This window comes from Scyliorhinus torazame, chromosome 18 (genome assembly GCF_047496885.1).
Source record: "Scyliorhinus torazame isolate Kashiwa2021f chromosome 18, sScyTor2.1, whole genome shotgun sequence".
Taxonomy (NCBI): domain Eukaryota; kingdom Metazoa; phylum Chordata; class Chondrichthyes; order Carcharhiniformes; family Scyliorhinidae; genus Scyliorhinus; species Scyliorhinus torazame.
This window is the reverse complement of record NC_092724.1, coordinates 21,552,382-21,572,918: the sequence shown is the minus strand read 5'-3', so window position 1 is coordinate 21,572,918 and position 20,537 is coordinate 21,552,382. Positions and strand designations below refer to the sequence as shown.

Genomic DNA, 20,537 nt, shown 5'->3' with positions numbered 1-20,537 from the left:
AAAGTGTGGGGGATCGTGTCTCAGTTTTCACGATTGCTTCTGCTGCTAATTAAAAGTTGTTGGAAGCCGGAACTCTTCAGCTGGCAGAAAGTGCAGGGTAACATCAGTATCCCCAATCTGGGAATACTGAAGCACGCAGGAACCCATTTGGCCCATTACTCTACTTGAAAGAGCCGTCTACAAATAAACAAAAGAACACATGAATTGGGAGCAGGAGTTGGCCATTTGGCCCCTCGAGCTTGCTCAGCCATTCAATAAGATCACGGTTACCGGCTCCGCCTTTCTGCCCTGTCCCCAAAGCTCTTCATTCATAGAATCCCTGCAGCCCATCGAGTCTGCACTGACCCTCCAAAACAGCACCTACCTATGCCACTCCCCTTCCCTAGACCCCGTAACCCGAACTAAGCGGCACATCCCTGGACACTAAGGGCAATTTATCATGGCCAATCCACCTAACCCGCACATCTTTGGACTGTTGGGGGAAACCGGAGCACCCGGAGGAAACCCACGCACACACACGGGGAGAACGAGCAAACTCCACACAGTCACCCGAGGTTGGAATTGAACCCTTGCCCCTGGCGCTGTGAGGCAGCAGTGCTAACCACTGTGCCACCTCGAGAGATCAAAAACCTGCCAATCTCAGCCTTGAATATTCCCAAAGACGGAGCATCCACAACCCTCTCGGGTAGAAAATTCCAAAGATTCACCACTCTCTGAGTGAAGAAATTCCTCCAATCGTTCCTCCTCCCCCTCCCGCATTGCCTGTACATTTTTCCTTTTTGCAGATATATCCAATCCAATCAGATTCGCTGAGTAGAATATATTTCAGCATTTTGCATTCTCTTTTTTTTTTTGCCAGTCATCATCAGCGAATCATAGAATTTACAGTGCAGAAAGAGGCTATTCGGCCCATTGAGTCTGCACCGGCCCTTGGAAAGAGCACTCTAGCTAAGCCTTCACTCTATCCCCTCACCTCCACCCTATCCACGTAACCTTTTTTGGACACTAGGGGCAATTTAGCACGGCCAATCCACCTAACCTTAGCACAGAGCTAAATCGCTGACTTTGAAAGCAGACCCAACGCAGGCCAGCAGCTCGGTTCAATTCCCGTAACAACCTCCCGAACAGGCGCCGGAATGTGGCGACTAGGGTCTTTTCACAGTAACTTCATTTGAAGCCTACTTGTGACAATAAGCGATTTTCATTTCATTTCATCTTTGGACAGTGGGAGGAAACCGGAGCACCCGGAGGAAACCCACGCAGACACGGGGAGAACGTGCAAACCACGCACAGACAGTGGCCCAAGCCGGGAATCGAACCTGGGACCCTGGAGCTGCGAAGCAACTGTGCTAACCACTGTGCTATCGTGCTGCCCATAAATCTCTGTCCTCTGGTTACTGATCCCTTTGCCACTCGAAACACTTTCTCCTTATTCATTCTGTTGAAAGCCCTCTTGATTTTGAACACCTCTCGTAAATCTTCCTTTAACGTTCTCTGCCCCAGGGAGAACAATCCCAGTTATTTTCAGTCCCACCACATTGCTGAAGTCCTTGGCGAAATGAAGAGTAGCTGAGAAAAATAAACCCTTGGGAGTTTGTGAGTGGCCCACTTGGCCCATCACAGGAGTCCCCCCCCCCTTCCAACCACTTGGAGGGGAAGACGTAATTGGTACATACCCATGTCATTTAACCAGTAGGCAATTTTCTTGTAAACATCGTCAAGAATTGTAACCACCACAGCCAAAAGGACTTTAGGAAAATAGGTGACTATCCGTGGCAATTCTTTAATACTTGACACAAATTCCTAAAAAAATGAAGCAGAAAGAACTTTATGAACAAACGAGATGTGTAAAAAACAGCTCTTTGTATTGGCGCTGCCGCCATGGATTATCATTGAGGTGTTGTTATGTAATAATAATCTTTATTATTATTATTTGTAGGCTTACATTAACACTGCAATGAAGTTACTGTGAAAATCCCCTAGTCGCCAGACTCCGGCGCCTGTCTGGATACACAGTGGGAGAAGTCAGAATGTCCAATTCATCTAACACCACGTCTTTCAGGACTTGTGGGAAGTAACCGGAGCACCCGGAGGAAACCCGCGCAGACACAGGGAGAACGTGCAGACTCCACACAGGCAGTGACCCAAGCCGGGAATCGAACCTGGGACCCTGGCGCTGTGAAGCAACAGTGCAAACCACTGTGCTACTGTGCTGCCCTGTCGGCCACTCAGACAGCAACTCAACAATGAAATGAAATGAAAATCGCTTATTGTCACAAGTAGGCTTCAAATGAAGTTACTGTGAAAAAGCTCCTAGTCGCCACATTCCGGCGCCTGTTTGGGGAGGCTGGTACGGGCAAACGTCTGCCATTAAACATGTTAATCTGAGTTAAGTGATGGCGGTTGAGGGATAGAAATAGGCCTCCCCTGCTCTTCTTTGAATAATGCCATGGGGTCCTGGTAATTAAGCGTGAACACAGCAGCTAGTCACAGAGTGTGAAGGTGGGAATTTGGTGGGTCAGGGAATTAGGTGAAAAGATGGAGGAAAGAAGCAGCTGAGTGATTGTTTGCTGAGTATTTCTATCGTTAATCTTTCAAAACTCTGGTAATTTAATAGTAATTGTAAGCTTTTATTAGTAGTAGCAAGGCGTACTTGCAAAAGCAGTGCTCTTTGGGAGTAGTCGGGTTTATTAATTATAAATGAATGAAGAAAATAATAATTAATTAAATTATAATAAAAATGGCAGGGCAGGTGATGTGTTGCAACTGCACAATGTGGGAATTCTTAAACGGCAAGTGTGATCTAGGGCAAACAGTAGTAAGTGTTAGTGGCTTGAGGAGCTTCGTCTCAGAGTCATGGGTTGGAGGCCAGGATATAGACAATGCGATACATCAGGCAAGGGGAAGTTACCTGGACACTTTGTTCCAGGAGGATGTCACACCCCTTTGGTTAGGACCTTTTGATTTGGTCAGTGGTCAGGGGCAGGTGAGTGTGGCTGCAAGTGAGGCAGGTAAGGGGATTGAAGAGGTAGACATGGAGGAGCCTCAACCCTTAGGATTGTCCCAATAGGTTTGACATCATTGCAGCTTGTGGGGATGAAGGTGGAGAGCTGAAGGGTGGATGACCATGATAGCATGGTACAGGAGGCCAATCAATTGAGGGGGTGATAGTTAAAGGGAATGTAGTGGTAGTAAGGGACAGTATAGCCAAGAAAGAAAGACCAGACTGTTGCCCTGTGCCAGGATTCAGGACATCTGCCTGGAGCTGAAGAGGAACTTGTAATGGAAAGAAAGGATCCAGTTGTCATGGTCCACGTTGGCACCAATGACATAAACAGGACTCGGAATGAGGTTCTGCTTAGGAATTATGAGCAGCTAAAGCCAAATTAAAAGCAGAACCTCAAAGGTAATAATCTCTGGATTATTACCCGGGCTATGAGCCAATTGGGGTGGGGTAGGGTAAATAAGATTGGAGAAATGAATGCGTGGCTCAAAGATTGGTGTGGGCAAAATGGGTTTTGATTCAGGGGGCACTGGCTCCAGCGCTGAGGAAAATGGGAGCTGTGCCATTGGACAGGTTTCACCTGCTCGCTCTGGGGCCAGTGGGCTGGTTTAGCACAGGGCTAAATCGCTGGCTTTGATAGCAGACCAAGGCAGGCCAGCAGCGCGGGTTCAATTCCCATACCAGCCTCCCCGAACAGGCGCCAGAATGTGGTGACTAGGGGCTTTTCACAGTAACTTCATTTGAAGCTTACTTGTGACAATAAGCGATTTTAATTTCATTTCAGAGAGTTGTAAAACTAAAGTGGTTGAGAGGGCTTTAAACTAAATGGTGGGAGGGAAGGGGTCATGTGAGCTGAGCTGCAGTAACACAAAGGGTTACAACAAGATACTAGAGCAGGGTAGCAATTTGGATTACGATAACCAGAGTGTGGCAAGAAGGAGTACAAACGTAAGAGTACCAGCAGATAAGGCCAGATGTGGCAAAAATGGGAAAAACTAAACTAAGTTAAAGGCACTGCTGGATCTAAATGTCCCTTATGCCCCCAAAGTCTAGAACCAATGAACCCTGTAGTAATGACATGATAGCGTGGATGCTCTTTAAGGGTGAACAAAATTTAATGACATCTAATTCTTACAGTAGTGACATTTCTCTAGGTTCACCTGTGCCCACTAAGTGCCCATTGTTTCTTAGTCTTCTTCACTCTCCCACTATGTCTGGGTGTATCCCCAGGATCCACAGCTGGGGTTGAGGTGGTCTGCTGACTTCCACACCCTGTTGCCTGAGATGACCTTGGCAGGCGCCCTCTGTGGGGCCAGGACCTTGAGGGTCATGCGCAGCACAGGTGTTGCAGTGCGCTAGAGGCATTTCGCTCACAGCGAGGGAGGTGTGTCAGATGGGCTGAACACCTCTAGGGTCTCCTGGGTGGAAGGCCCCAGGCTGCACTCCTGCTGATGCCCTTCCCTTCAGATGCCCAGGGGCTCCTGGGCTCTGCCATGGGATAGAGGGGCAGTTGGAGTGAGGTCCAGAAGCTCCGTCATCCTCCGGCACAGACATTTGTGGATTCCCACCAGTGCCTGCACCATGTAGCTGGAGCCCTGCACCCATGGAGGTCATGCCCTCAGCCATGGAGGTCATGCCCTCAGCCATGGAGGTCATGCCCTCAGCCATGAAGGTCATGCCCTCAGCCATGGAGGTCATGCCCTCAGCCATGGAGGTCATGCACTCAGCCATGGAGCTCATGCCCTCAGCCATGGAGGTCATGCCCTCAGCCATGGAGGTCATGCCCTCAGCCATGGAGCTCATGCCCTCAGCCATGGAGGTCATGCCCTCAGCCATGGAGGTCATGCCCTCAGCCATAGAAGCTGGTGGAGGCCATTCGGCCCTTCGAGTCTGCTCTGCCATTCATTATGATCATAGCTGATCATCAAGTTCAATACCCTGATCCCACCTTCCCCCCATTTAAAAGGAGCTGGTTACAAAGATGGAATTTTCCTGGGATGGGCGAATCAGGGGCAAGCTGTGTGATTTACGAGGAGAAAATAATGTTGTTAAAAAGGTTGAATATACGGTGAGTTTTACCGCCGTTGGCGCCAGCAGGATTCGCCCCGGCTTTCTCATCGGAACCGAAACTGTCAAAAAATGTGGAGCACGATTCTCCCAAAACGGAACAAAGTCCCTGAGCGAGCAAGTTTAGCTGCGTGTTTCCCGGCTCTCGCAGTGATGAGAAACACATGGCGTTTCAACGTGACTGGCGTTGTGTAAGGGGCCTGAATGGGAATGCATGGCCAAGGCCGCACATCGCCCTGTTTTTAAATGGCATCCCGATCTCCGAGGCCCCCAGAGTGATGCTGACCTACCCCCCCCCCCCCCGGCCCGAATGCACTACGGGAAGGTCCCCACCCCCTCCAACATCCATTCCATGCAGGGCACCCCAGGCCTAATCACACTTGCACAGAAAATGCCAGCTTGTCTCCCTGGCAGTGCCCATGCCAGCTGGGCACCTTGGCAGTGCCAAGCTGGCACCCATGTGACACTGCCGGAGTATCACCCTGCCCAAAGGGCATGCATCTGGGGGCCTCCGACCCCCTGGGAGACCCTCCGACCCCCTGGGTTGGGAGACCCTCCGACCCCCTGGGTGACCCCCCCCCCCCTATTTGTGGAGACCAGTACTGAACAACTCTCCCACGAGGTCTCTGAGGTAAAGGTGTTGAATCCCAAAGCCTCAGGTACCTCAGGAATCTGCACATGAGAGTCAGGCTAACTGTCCCTCTCTAAAATGCAGATTTGCCAAGACGTGATCTCGCCCACAATGGGCGGGATTTACATCACAAGGTCGTGCGAGATTGCGTTGAATCTGGTAACATGTGGCGAGACGGGTAGATCCCGGGGTCGGGGTCTCCCAGCTTTTTTCTGGCCCATCATGGCCGGAGGATCGCGCCCATGGGAAAATCCCGCCCAGAATGTCCTTTGGAATGTAGACTCAGTCAGTACCTCGCTGTTGAGATTTGCCATTACATTTTTCTAAAGCAGCTGCTTACACTCAGCGGCATCATTACAATCATTCTGTGCCGATGTTGTACACAACCACACTGATGGTTCATCACAATGTTTCGACAGAAGAGCCTCAACACGTGCCTGCTACTGACCTGCAGTTCAAAGCAGATTAACATGATCAGGAAGACCACGCAGAGGCAGAAGAGACACACTGGAAGACTGACAAAATATTGGAACAACCTCCGTTTCCAAGGCGGGTAATAGAAGTCCTCGCAACCTGTAACTGGGCTAACTCGCTTAACACCCTGCCAGGAAAGAGGGATGAGAAGCATTAAAAATATTGTACAACAAATGGTGGGATAACTTAAAACTAAAACATAAATAATCTTTATTGTCACAAGTAGGCTTACATTAACACTGCAATGAAGTTATGGTGAAAATCCCCTAGTCGCCACATTCCGGCGCCTGTTTGGGTACACCGAGGGAGAATTCAGAATCCTCATCTGGTACGGGAATTGAACCCGCGCTGCTAGCCTTATTCTGCATCACAAACCTAGCCCACTGAGCTAAACCAACCCCTCATGAATGCTTGTCAAGGTGAGGAACATTCATGGCAGCAGTAGAACACTTCCCTAATTCAGGCACCTCTGCCACCGTAAAAAAGCTTCCATTTCAAAGTCTTTTACCCCAGGACAGCGCAAAGCGCCTTACAGGGCAATGACATAACGCAGGAACAACAGCAGCCAGCTTGCGCAAAGGAAGCTCCCACAAACAGTAATGAAATAAGGCTAGATAATCTGGTTTTCGCTGATGTTGTTTGAGACATTTTGGACAGTTCACCGGTGAGAACTTGCTCTTCTTCAAGTCAACGGTTTGGGCCACACATGATTACAATCCGTACGAAGGGGTAGGTTCCTTTGATAGAATTTTACAGCACAGACATGGGCCATACAACTGCCCAGTGCTGATGCTTATGCTCGGTCTGAATCTCCTTTGTGTGAACCACTGGCTCAATGGGCATATCATCACCTCTTGAACCACTTCAGCACAGAAACGTTCAGGAACAGAGTTCGGAGGTTAATGAGCCCTGAGTTGGGTTTATTTGCCCTCAATATCTACATGGCAGCAGGTTATAAATGGGGCAAAACCATCTTTAGTCGAGGTTAATACAACTTAAAGAGAATTAGAGGCTTAAAACATAAAATAGGCACTAACAAATGTGATTAGGAATTCAGAAGAACCTTCTTTATCCGGAGCGTGGTGAGATTGTGGAACTTGCTACCAGAGGGAGCGGTTGATGTGAATGGAATTGATACATTATAAGGGAAGCTGAATAAACACGTGAAGGAGAAGGGAATAAAAGATAGGGTGAGATGAAGAGAGGTTGGGAGAAGGCTTGTGGGGAGTGTAGACACCAGCATAGACGAGTAGGGCCAAATGGCCTGTTTCTGTGTTGTAAATTCTCTGTAGTTTATGTTTTCGATTCTACATTGATGTACTTTGTACCACGTGTATGAACATAGCCCTGGGGGCGAATTCCCCGCCTCCCAACCGCGTGTTCCTCACCAACCCCCAGATGTTTGCGTCACCGCTCACCCTGAACTGGGTCCTGGGCTCCTCGATAAGCTCTGCTGGCCGGTCTAACGTGCCCCATCTGTAAGCAAGCTCCGCACTCTGACGCTTCCAACCTTCCAGAAACAAGGTGGTCCACACAACATTAAACAGGGCAAAAGCCACACAGATCACATCACGGCTGGTCTGTTAAAGAAAGAAAACTTGCATTTATATAGCACGTTGACATGACCTCAGGACATCCCAAAGTGCTTTATAGCCAATGACATACTCTTGAAGCGTAGGATAGGCACCGTCGTAATGTGGGAAACGCAGCAGCTGATTTGCGCACAGCAACATCCCATAAAAAACAATGATAAATGACTCAATTTTTTTTGAGATATTGATTGATTAGCCAGAGCTCTTCTTTCAAATAGGGCCATAGGATCTTAGGCATCTTTCAAAGAGTGGGGGTCGCACTTTGGTTGAATGTCTCTTTCAAAAGGCAAGACTACGACAGGTTTCGTTAAGGCAAACGAAGAAAGCCTCTTCACATTAGCAAATGGTACATGGACTCTGGGGGACAGAGTTTTAAGGTTTTGTGCAGGAGTTGCAGGGGGGCTGTGAAGAAGGACCTTTTCACACTGCAAGTGTTAACAAGCTGGAAATTATTGTCTTTGCGGGTGGTGGTAGCAAAGACAATCAATGATTTCAAAAGGAAATATTGGGTGAGCAGTTGAACCCACAGGGTCACCGCAGGAAGCTGGCACAGGCTTGATGGCTCTTTCCGGGGCTCAGTACTAGTACCTGGGGTTCGATGGAATTTGTGTTCAAGTCTCGGGAGCAGGACTTGAACCCATAACCTCCAGGGGTCAGAGGTGAAAATGCTATCCACTGAGCTGCGGTGGGTGCCCAAAGGGCAGTGGCAAATAAGAACGATCGCTGAATAGGAATAAAGCTTTATACCAAATCCTTCACTGAGAATACAGCTGTTTGGCGATACAGCTTCCCCAATTATCCTATAACCTTGGTGTGCAAAGGGTACACTTCCATCGTATACTCGCTTCAATAGAAATTCAGGAGTGACTTCTGGCCTTTGTACGTGAGGTCAAACCATTCATTGCAAACTCTACCTGGTCAGACTCTGTAAATGTCCAGAGTCCGAGGCCTATCACAGCTGGGTAAATCATGCACCATGTGTAGTATCCGAGCCAGGAGAAATACATCGCGATTTTAACCCCAAAATATTCACAGATCTCATCTGCAGCAGAAGAAAGAGAAGACAGATTCATCAGCTTAAAATACACAGGAGTTGAGAGGCACAACAAAGACCTTGGCAAAGGGCCTAGACTCCTAGTGCACTGGAGTGTCTACACAATGGTTTTCAAGATCAGTACGTTGATCAACCAACCAGAGAACAGGCCATTCCAGGCTTGTTATTGTGGAATGAGGAAGGAATCACTGACAATCTAGTTGTGCGAGGTCCCTTGGGGATGAGCGACCATAATGCAAGAGAATTTTTCATCAAGATTGGGCAGCACGGTGGCCCAGTGGTTAGCACAGCTGCCTCACAGCACCAGGGACCCGGGTTCAATTCCAGCCTTGGGTGACTGTCTGTGTGGAGTTTGCACTTTCTCCCCGTGTCTGCGTGGGTTTCCTCTGGGTGCTCCGGTTTCCTCCCACAGTCCAAAGATGTTCACGTTAGGTGGATTGGTCATGCTAAAATTGCCCCTTAGTGCCCAAAGAAGTACAGGTTAGGTGGAGTTACGGTGATAGTGTGGGTGAGTGGGCCTACGTAGGGTGCTCTTTCAGAGGATCGGTGCAGATTCGATGGGCTGAATGGCCTCCTTCTGCACTGTAGGAATTCTATGGTTTAAGATGGAGAGTGAGAGTGACGTAGTTGATTCTGAGACTAGGTCCTGAATCTAAATAAAGGAAACTACACTGATCTGAGTTGTGATTTGGCTATGATGGGCTGGGAAATGTTACTTAAAGGGATGACAGTGGATAGGCAATGGCAAACATTCAAGGATTGCATGGGTAAACTGCAACAATTGGTTATTCCTGTCTGGCGCAATGGTAAAACGGGAAAGTTGGTCAAACCATGGCTTACAAGGGGAATTAGAGATAGTATTGTGACAAATGCAGGATTTTAGATATATTGGATGATGAACATTTGGCAATTTAAGGGTTTAAAGTCTGGTTGAGAATGTGTTTAATTGTAGTGGTCATGAGTTACTGGCCATAGCGTTATGATCCTCCAGTAAGTGGAAGGGGATAAGTTGGGGAGGGAGGGAGCATAGGGTGTCTTTGTACACAGATGATCTGCTTCTTTATATTACGCACCCAGTTTCCACCATGGATGAGATCATGAAGCTACTTAGGAGTTTTGGCTCCTTCTCTGGGTATAGGTTGAATTTGGAGAGCGAATACTTTCCGGTTAACCCCCTGGGAGGGGGCCTATCTGGTGTTGTTGCCTTTTCGCAACATCGAGGGCCGAAGGTAATGTTCTATGTTCACCTGGCTAGATGTAGCTGCGTTATCTGGGAATCTGGGTGGCCCACGTTTGGGTTTCGCTCTGAAAATTAAATGACGCTAGTCTGGTGAAAGGGGTCACATTTGAAATGGGATAACGTTCCCTGTCCTTGGCGGGCAGGGTCCAGACTATTAAAATGAATGTCATCCCGAGGTCTTTATTTATTTTTCAGTGTCCCCCCACTTATCTCCCTAAATCCTTTTTTTACCAGAGACAACAAGTTAATGTCCTATTTTATTTCGGACCGGCTAATCATATGCATATGTCCTGGTTGTGTCCCACGTTGTTAAGCTTGTTGGTCACTTTCTTTAACACCATGTCAGAGATTCTTAATGTCGGGCTGGGTGAAGCCATGTCTGCTGGTGGCCATTTTTGTGTAGAATCATAGAATCATAGAAGTTACAGTGCAGAAGGAGGCATTCGGCCCAATGAGTCTACACCGGCTCTTGGAAAGAGCACCCTACCCAAGCCCACACCTCCACCCGATCCCCATAACCCAGTAACCCCACCCAACACTAAGGGCAATTTTGGACACTAAGAGCAATTTAGCATGGCCAATCCACCTAACCTGCACATCTTTGGACTGTGGGAGGAAACCGGAGCACCCAGAGGAAACACACGGGGAGAACGTGCAGACTCCGCACAGACAGTGACCTAAGCCGGGAATCGAACCTGGGACCCTGGAGCTGTAAAGCAATTGTGCTAACCACTATGCTACCGTGCTGCCGTGTCTGGGGCTCGCCACTGCTGCTGACGGGGGTGAAGATGGATTTCCTCGCCTTTGCCTCGCTATGGAGGCGAATTCTGCTGGTGTGGAGGTCTCCTACTCCTCCCATTGCCTCGGCCTGGAGTTTCTACATTTGGAGACAGTTAGGTACACCATTTGGGGGTCGGTAGAAGGGTTCTACCTAAGATGGCGGCCATTCATTTCCTTTTTTAAAGAGTTAGTTACCATCAGCTGTTCAAGGCGTTTTGTTTAGTACAATATGAGGGTGGGGGTTGGATTCGATGTGTTCTTGTTCGTTAATTGCGTTCTTTTATATCATTACTTGAAGCATCTGTTTTGTATTATATTGTAATACGGTTTTGTTCTAATGGAAAAACTTTTAATAATATTTTCTGAAAAAGGGGACATAAAGTACGAAAGTAAGCTTGCGGGGACATAAAAAGTGACTCTAAAAGTTTCTATAGGTATGTGAAGAGAAAAAGATTGGTGAAGACAAATGCCCTTACAGTCAGAAACAGGGGAGAGTATTATGGGGAACTAAGTAATGGCTGACCAACTAAATACATACTTTGGTTCTGTCTTCACAAAGGAGGACCCAAAGAAGGTACGAGAAATGTTGGGGAGCACAGGGATTAGTGAGAGGGAGGAACTGAAGGAGATCAGTATTCGCAGAGAAATTGTGATGGGGAAAATGATGGGATTGAAGGCTGATAAATCCTCTGGGCCTTATAACCTACATCCCAGGGTACTTAAAGAAGTAGCTCTGGAAAGAGCAGATGCATTGGTGGTCATCTTCCAGGATTCTTTAGACTCTGGAACAGTTCTTACAGATTGGAGGGCAGCTAATGTCACCCCATCATTGAAAAAGTGAAGTCGAGAGAAAAAAGGGGATGATAGAGCAGTCAGTGTGTCGTCGATAGCGGGGAAAATTCTAAAATCCATTATCAAGGAGTTTAAAGTAGAGTACTTAGAAAATAGTTGCAGGATCAGACGGGGCTAAATGTGAGGTTATGCACTTTGGTAGCAAAATTGGGAAGGCAGATTGTTATCTGAATGGCTATAAATTAGTAGAGGGGGATGTGTCCGTGTGGAGTTTGCATGTTCTCCACGTGTTTGCGTGGGTTTCACCCCTACAACCCAAAGATGTGCAGGGTCTATGATTCTATGATTCTACACAAAAATGGCCACCAGCAGACAAGGCTTCACCCAGCCCGACATTAAGAATCTCTGACATGGTGTTAAAGAAAGTGACCAACAAGCTTAACAACGTGGGACACAACCAGGACATATGCATATGATTAGCCGGTCCGAAATAAAATAGGACATTAACTTGTTGTCTCTGGTAAAAAAAGGATTTAGGGAGAAAAGTGGGAGGACACTGCAAAAGAAATAAAGACCTCGGGATGACATTCATTTTAATAGTCTGGACCCTGCCCTCCAAGGACAGGGAAAGTTATCCCACTTCAAATGTGACCCCTTTCACCAGACTAGCGTCATTTAATTTTCACCCCCACAACCCAAAGATGTGTGGATTGGCCACGCTAAATTGCCCCTTAATTGGAAACAATGATTTGGGTACTCTAAATTTATAAAAAATAAAAAAGGAGAGGGGGATGTGCAACAAGATCTGGGTGTCCTCATACACCAGTTGCTGCAAGTAAGCATGTAAGTGCAGCAGGCAGTAAAGAAGGCAAATAGAATTTACAGTGCAGAAGGAGGCCATTTGGCCCATCGAGTCTGCACCGGCTCTTGGAAAGAGTACCCTACCCACAGTCGACACCTCCACCCTATCCCCATAACCCAGTAATCCCACCCAACACTAAGTGCAATTTTGGACACTAAGGGCAATTTAGCTTGGCCAATCCACCTAACCTGCACATCTTTGGACTGTGGGGGGAAACCGGAGCACCCGGAGGAAACCCACGCACACACGGGGAGAATTGGCACAGACAGTGACCCAAGCCGGGAATCGAACCTGGGACCCTGGAGCAATTGTGCTATCCACAATGCTACCGTGCTGCCCAAATGGTACGCTGACCTTCACACCGAGAGGATTCAAGTACAGGGGCAGGGATGTCTTGCTGCAATTATACAGGGCCTTGGTGAGACCACACCTGGAATACTGTGTGCGGTTTTGGTCTCCTTATCTGAGGAAGGATGTTCTTGCTCGAGAGGGAGTGCAGAGAAGGTTTACCAGACTGATTCCTGGGATGACGGGAAGCATTTATGAGGAGAGATTGAGTCAGTTAGGATTGTATTCGCTGGAGTTCAGAAGAATGAGGGGGGAATCTCAGAGAAACCTGTAAAACTCTAACAGGACTGGACAGGGTAGATGCAGGAAGGATGTTCCCGATGGTGGGGCTGTCCAGAAGCAGGGGTCACAGTCTGAGGATATTGGGTAGACCATTTAGGACTGAGATGAGGAGAAGTCCCTACACCCAGAGAGTGATCGGCCTGCGGAATGCACTCCCACAGAAAGGTTGAGGCCGGAACAGTTTTCAAGGAGCAGTTAGATGTAACACTTGGGATGAAGGGGATCAAAGGATATTCGGGGGAAGGTGGGAGCAGGCTATTGATCAGCAATTATCATAATGAATGGACGAGCAGACTCAAAGGGCCGAATGGCCTCCTCCTGCCCCCATTTTCTATGTTTCTAGCTTGAAAAAGCCCCACAGTGCAGAGCACCAGGCAGGGCCCTTGGTGCAGGAGGCCAGACACAGCAAGGACTGGAAGGAAACATTATACAAATCAAGATTTAGTGATCAGTCCGTGGATTGTCGACCGAAACAGGTCTTCCTGCTCCTGAAATGTTTGGTGATCTTTCACTTAAAACACACAATAATTCTGTAAACAGCATCACCTGTACATACCTACAGGCTGTGACTCACAGACAGCCTGAACCCACGATTTCACCAGTCGATTAAGGATGCGCTGTTCATGGATGGGAAAGACTTGCTGAATAATACCTCGGGTCAGGAGCTCTGCAACTGGACATAACACGGAGTGGTCAGATTCAGCAGGACTCAGGAATTCACTCACCCTGGATCCACATTCATCCACCCCCAACATTCCCACCCAACCCCCAACATTCCCACCCATTCCCCAACATTCTCACCCATCCCCCAACAGTCCCATCCATCCCCCAATATTCCCACCCATTCCCCAACATTCCTATCCATCCCCCAACATTCTCACCCATCCCCCAACATTCCCACTCATCCCCCAACATTCCCATCCATCCCCCAACATTCCCATCAATCCCCCAACATTCCAACCCACCCGCAACATTCCCACCCATCCCCCAACATTCCCACCCATCCCCCAACATACCCACCCATCCCTCAACATTCCCACCCACCCCCCAACATTCTCACCCATCCCCCAACATTCTCATCCATCCCCCAACATTCCCACCCGTCCCCCAACATTCCCACTCATCACCCAACATTCCCACCCGTCCTCCAACATTCCTCCCGTCCCCCAACATTCCCACCCATCCCCCAACATTCCCACCCAACCCCCAAAATTCCCATCCAACATTCCCACCCATCCCCCAACATTTCCACCCACCCCCCAACATTGCCACCCACCCCCCAACATTGCCACCCATCTCCAACATTCCCACCCAAACCCCAAAATTCCCAGCCAACATTCCCACCCATCCCCCAACATTCCCACCCACCCCCCAACATTCCTATCCATCCCCCAACATTCTCACCCATCCCCCAACATTCCCATCCATCCCCCAACATTCCCACCCATCACCCAGCATTCCCACCCATCCCCCAAAATTCGCACCCATCCCCCAACATTCCCACCCATCCCCCAACATTCCCATCCATCCCCCAACATTCCCACCCATCCCCCAACATTCCCACCCACCCGCAACATTCCCACCCATCCCCCAACATTCCCACCCATCCCCCAACATACCCACCCATCCCTCAACATTCCCACCCGCCCCCCAACATTCTCACCCATCCCCCAACATTCCCATCCATCCCCCAACATTCCCACCCGTCCCCCAACATTCCCACTCATCACCCAACATTCCCACCCGTCCTCCAACATTCCTCCCATCCCCCAACATTCCCACCCATCCCCCAACATTCCCACCCAACCCCCAAAATTCCCATCCAACATTCCCACCCATCCCCCAACATTTCCCCCCACCCCCCAACATTGCCACCCACCCCCCAACATTGCCACCCATCCCCCAACATTCCCACCCAAACCCCAAAATTCCCAGCCAACATTCCCACCCATCCCCCAACATTCCCACCCACCCCCAACATTCCCACCCATCCCCAACATTCCCACCCATCACCCAGCATTCCCACCCATCCCCCAAAATTTGCACCCATCCCCCAACATTCCCATCCATCCCCCAACATTCCCATCCATCCCCCAACATTCTCATCCATCCCCCAACATTCCCACCCACCCCCAACATTCCCACCCATCCCCCAACATTCCCACCCATCCCCCAACATTCACACCCAACATACCCACCCATCCCCCAACATTCCCATCCATCCCCCAACATTCCCATCCATCCCCCAACATTCACACCAACATTCCCACCCATCCCCCAACATTCCCACCCATCCCCCAACATTCTCACCCATGAGGAGATGTCTTTACACAAAGGGTTATGTATCTTTGAATTCTCTACCAGGGAAGGTTGTGGAAACTCAGTCATTGAGTGTGTTTGAATCAGACATTCTGATTTCTGATTAACAATAATGTGAAGGGTTATTGGGGATAGTGGGTGTAAAATTGAAATGTCCAAACAGTCATAATCGTATTAAATGGTGGAGTAGGCTCGATGGGCTGAATGGCCTACTCATTTTCCAATGTAATAATCTTTATTGTCACAAGTGGGCTTACATTAACACTGCAATGAAGTTACTATGAAAAGCCCCTAGTCGCCACACTCCGGCAACTGTTCGGGTACACAGAGGGAGAATTCCGAATGTCCAATTCACCTAACAGTACGTCTTTCGGGACTTATGGGAGGAAACCGGAGCACCCGGAGGAAACCCAAACTGACACGGGGAGAATGTGCAGACTCCGCACAGACAGTGACCCAAGCCGGGAATCGAACCTGGGACCCTGGCACTGTGAAGCAACAGTGCTAACCATTGTGCTGCCGTGCCTCTTCCTATATTCCTCATCGTCTGATGTTGAGAGAGCTACCAATGGAGGCATGCCTGATACCACATCTATTGGTGATGTGTGAGCCAGGGTAATGCTGGTAAAGGGGTGACCAGTCAGTTAGCGATGGACCAGAGAGAAGGAGGGACACAAATGGACCCGTAATTACATTGCGGGCTTGAAGGAAAATTCAGAATCAAACTGGAAGATGATTTAGCACCTTTGAGCACAGACGTCAGGGCCAAGGCTCTTGAGGGAGGGAGACAATACTGGATAGGCCTGTTGTGTGTTGGGGGATATAACCTCACTTGCACACAGAATTTCCACGGACCTCTGTGCCCAAGCTGATTAGATGCCACTTACTGATAGGCTGCCCTTCCAGGAAGTGGATATTATGCAGACTTTCTCCTTGCTTTGCTCGCAGGTTCTCGAGCCAGTACCTGATAATGCTCTGTCGCTCCTGTGAAGACACGAGGATTTTTAAAAATATATATTTTTTATTCTCCTTCTTTTTCACATTTCCTCCCAACTTTACACCCACCAACAACAAACAATAATCAGTAACAAATATGTCAATCCCCATATCAATAATAACGATCCCATCCTCCCACCAAACCCCAAACATTAGCCCGCATGTTCACATAAACAAATGACAAAAAGGAATCAGGAATCGCCCATAGTCACCATTAACACACACCGCCCCCCTCCCCCCAACCCTCCCACCCACCCCCCCAACTAATGTTCAATGTTATCCAGTTCTTGAAAGTGCATAATGAATAATGCCCATGAATTGTAGAACCCCTCCATTCTTCCCCTCAGTTCAAACTTAACCTTCTCAAGAGCCAAGAATTCCAGCAGGTCCCCCCGCCACACCAGGGCACTGGGTGGAGAGGCTGCTCTCCATCCCATCAGGATCCGCCTTCGGGCGATCAATGAGGCGAAGGCTACAACATCTGCCTCAGCACCCGTTTCCAACCCTGGCTGGTCCGACATCCCAAATATGGCCTCTCGGGGCCCAGGTCCAGTTTCACGTGCAACACTTTAGAGATTTCCCTAAACACCTCCTTCCAGTAATCCTCTAGCTTTGGACAGGACCAAAACATATGAACGTGATTAGCGGGGGGCCCCCCGCAACGTTCACACACATCTTCGACTCCTTCAAAGCATCGGCTCATCCTCGCCCTCGTGAGGTGCGCTCTGTATACCACCTTCAGCTGTATCAGCCCCAACCTCGCGCACGAGGTGGAGGCATTCACTCTCCGGAGCACCTCACACCAGACCCCCCTTCTCCATATCCTCTCCCAGCTCTTCCTCCCACTTTGCTTTGATCCCTTCCAGTGGTGCCTTCTCCTCTTCCAAAATAGCTCCATAAACTGCTGACACTAACCCCTGCTTCTCCAGTCCCCCCTATCGCCAGCACCTCCTCCAGCAATGTGGAGGCCGGCTCCACCGGGAAGCTCTGTATCTCCTTTCTGGCAAAATCTCGAACCTGCATGTATCTAAACATTTCCCCCTGCTCCAGCCCATACTTTGCTTCCAGCTCCTTCAGCCCGACAAACCGACCCCTAAGAAACAAATATTTTAGTGACTCAATCCCCTTCTCCTCCCATTTGCGAAAATTTCCATCCCACCTCCCTGGAAAAGACACGAGGAATTTTCATTTTGTTTTGTTTCAAACAATACCTTGAACCATTTATGTCTAATCCAGGCTCGGGAGGACTCAGCAGAGTTACACCCAGTTACGTTGAATTTTACAGCACTGGAACAGGCCATTCGGCCCGACTATTCTATGCTGGTTTATGCTGCACAGGGACCTCCTCTCACCCCTCTTCACCCTAATCTCTAATCCTCTTTCCCTCATGTATTCATCCAACTTCCCTTTGCACTGTGACCCCCATTCAGTCAGCAGCTCCCTGAGCTCCCCTCGATTGGGCAGCTATAACACATGCATTTCAAAAGTCAACTTGGAATTTCTGCATTAGCTGCAGACACAGCTCTCTCTCTCTGGCAGGGAAAGTGACACAGGAGGCAACAGTGGTGCAATCGGGGTGCTCTACTCGCACTCTCTGAGGTATGTGTACCCGCACTGATTAATTGATAGGGGGATTAAATATGAGCCAATGGGAAAGGAGTCAGTCACACCACATTTTATAGGTAATAATGATAGTGATTCATGGTCAGAGAGAGACTGGTGAGAGAGAGAGTGACACAGACACGGAGAGAAAGAGAGAGAGGCAGACGGTGAGAGAGAGAGATATAGGCAGACAGTGAGAGAGAGACAGAGAAATGCACAGACACAGTGACACAGAGAGAGATACAAACATAGAGAGATGCAGACACAGTGACAGACAGAGAGAGATCCAAACACAGAGAGAGATACAGACAGACACAGTGGCAGAGAGAGAGAGAGAGAGAGAGAGAAATACAGACAGAGAGAGAGAGAGAGAGAGAGGCAGACAGTGAGAGAGATATAGGCACACAGTGCGAGAGAGACTCAACTAGCCTGGGCTTACAAAATCCTACCAACTGTCCTGGCTTGAGACAATTCACTCCTCTTTAACCTGGGGTTACCCCTCTCTCTGGATCTGTAAAGACTTAATCACCTGCAAATGCTCGCATTCTACGCATTGTCTGGCATCTTTGAATTTGTCTACATATATGTTTCTGGAACGTACCTCTTCATTCACCTGAGGAAGGAGCAGTGCTCCGAAAGCTAGTGATTCGAAACAAACCTGTTGGGTTTTAACCTGGTGTTGTAAGACATCTTACTGTGCTCACCCCAGTCCAACGCTGGCATCTCCGCATCAAGACACAGTGACAGAGAGAGAGATACAGACAGACAGAGAGATGCAGACAGACACAGGACAGAGAGAGAGAGAGAGATACAAACATAGAGGGAAATGCAGACAGGCACAGTGACAGAGAGAGATACAGACAGACAGAGTTACAGGCAGACACAGTGACAGAGAGAGAGAGAGATACAAATATAGAGAGAAATGGAAACAGACACAGTGACAGACAGAGAGAGAGATATACAGACAGACAGAGAGATGTAGACAGACACAGGACAGAGGGAGAGAGAGAGAGAGAGAGATACAAACATAGAGAGAGATGCAGACAGACACAGGACAGAGAGAGATACAGACAGACAGAGACAGAGAGATACAGACAGACAGAGAGAGAGAGACATAGACAGACACAGTGACACAGAGAGAGAGAGATACAGACAGAGAGAGAGATACAGACAGACAAAGTTACAGACAGTGACAGAGAGAGAGATACAAACAGACAGACACAGTGACAGAGAGAGAGATACAAACATAGAGAGAAATGCAGACAGACACAGTGACAGAGAGAGACAGACAGAGAGAGAGAGAGAGATACAGACAGACAGAGAGAGAGAGGTACAAACAGACACAGTGACAGAGAGAGAGAGATACAGACAGAGAGAGAGAGATACAGACAGACAGAGAGAGACGGATAAAGACAGACAGAGAGAAAGATACAAACAGACACAGTGACAGAGAGAGAGAGAGATACAGACAGAGAGAGAGAGATACAGACAGACAAAGTTACAGACAGACAGTGACAGAGAGAGAGATACAAACAGACAGACACAGTGACAGGGAGAGAGATACAAACATAGAGAGAAATGCAGACAGACACAGTGACAGAGAGAGACAGACAGAGAGAGAGAGAGAGATACAGACAGACAGAGAGAGCGAGGTACAAACAGACACAGTGACAGAGAGAGATACAGACAGAGAGAGAGAGATACAGACAGACAGAGAGAGACAGATAAAGACAGACAGAGAGAGAGATACAAACAGACACAGTGACAGAGAGAGAGAGAGATACAGACAGAGAGAGAAAGAGAGATACAGACAGACAGAGAGAGAGAGGTACAAACAGACACCGTGACAGAGAGAGAGAGAGATACAGACAGAGAGAGATACAGACAGACAGAGACAGTTACAGACAGACAGAGAGAGAGAGATACAGACAGAGAGAGAGAGGTACAGACAGACACAGTGACAGAGAGAGAGAGAGAGATACAGACAGAGAGAGAGAGATACAGACAGACAGAGAGAGACAGATACAGACAAAGAGAGAGATACAGACAGAGAGAGAGAGGTACAGACAGACACAGAGAGAGAGGTACAGACAGACACAGAGAGAGAGGTAGAGACAGACACAGTGACAGAGAGGGAGAGAGATACAGACACAGTGAGAGAGAGACACACAGAGACAGACACAGTCAGAGCGGGGGGGGGGACTTTGAAGAGTAGTTCCTGTTGTAATGTAGGAAACACAACAACTAATGTTCACGCAGCAAACTCCACAAACAGCAGTGACAGGTATGGGCCGGAATTCTCCGGCTGTTGGGATTCTCTCTTCCCGTCAGGTGCGCACTCCCACCCGTGGGTTTCCCGGCAGTGAGGGGTGCCTTCAATGGGGAATCCCATTGACAAGCCGCAGGAGCAAATATTCCCGCTGTCAGCGAATCACACAGCTGTTGGCTGATGGATATTTGTTGGGCCAGGACACCGGGGAGGACCCCCATTGGT

The 20,537-nt window shown here is 48.7% G+C and overlaps 1 protein-coding gene across 3 annotated transcripts in view; it reads right to left on the bottom strand.

Moving 5' to 3' along the window:
• LOC140395024 (anoctamin-8-like) overlaps positions 1-20,537 on the bottom strand; it is a 172,031-nt gene that overhangs the window by 84,281 nt on the left and 67,213 nt on the right. For all 3 annotated transcript variants that reach the window (XM_072482345.1, XM_072482344.1, XM_072482346.1), the window contains exons 5-10: positions 16,333-16,429; positions 13,683-13,799; positions 8,683-8,810; positions 7,595-7,756; positions 6,151-6,303; positions 1,677-1,803 (exon numbers count right to left, since the gene is read on the bottom strand). In XM_072482345.1, coding sequence (XP_072338446.1) covers positions 1,677-1,803; positions 6,151-6,303; positions 7,595-7,756; positions 8,683-8,810; positions 13,683-13,799; positions 16,333-16,429 — 784 coding nt within the window. The remainder of the gene's footprint in view (positions 1-1,676; positions 1,804-6,150; positions 6,304-7,594; positions 7,757-8,682; positions 8,811-13,682; positions 13,800-16,332; positions 16,430-20,537) is intronic.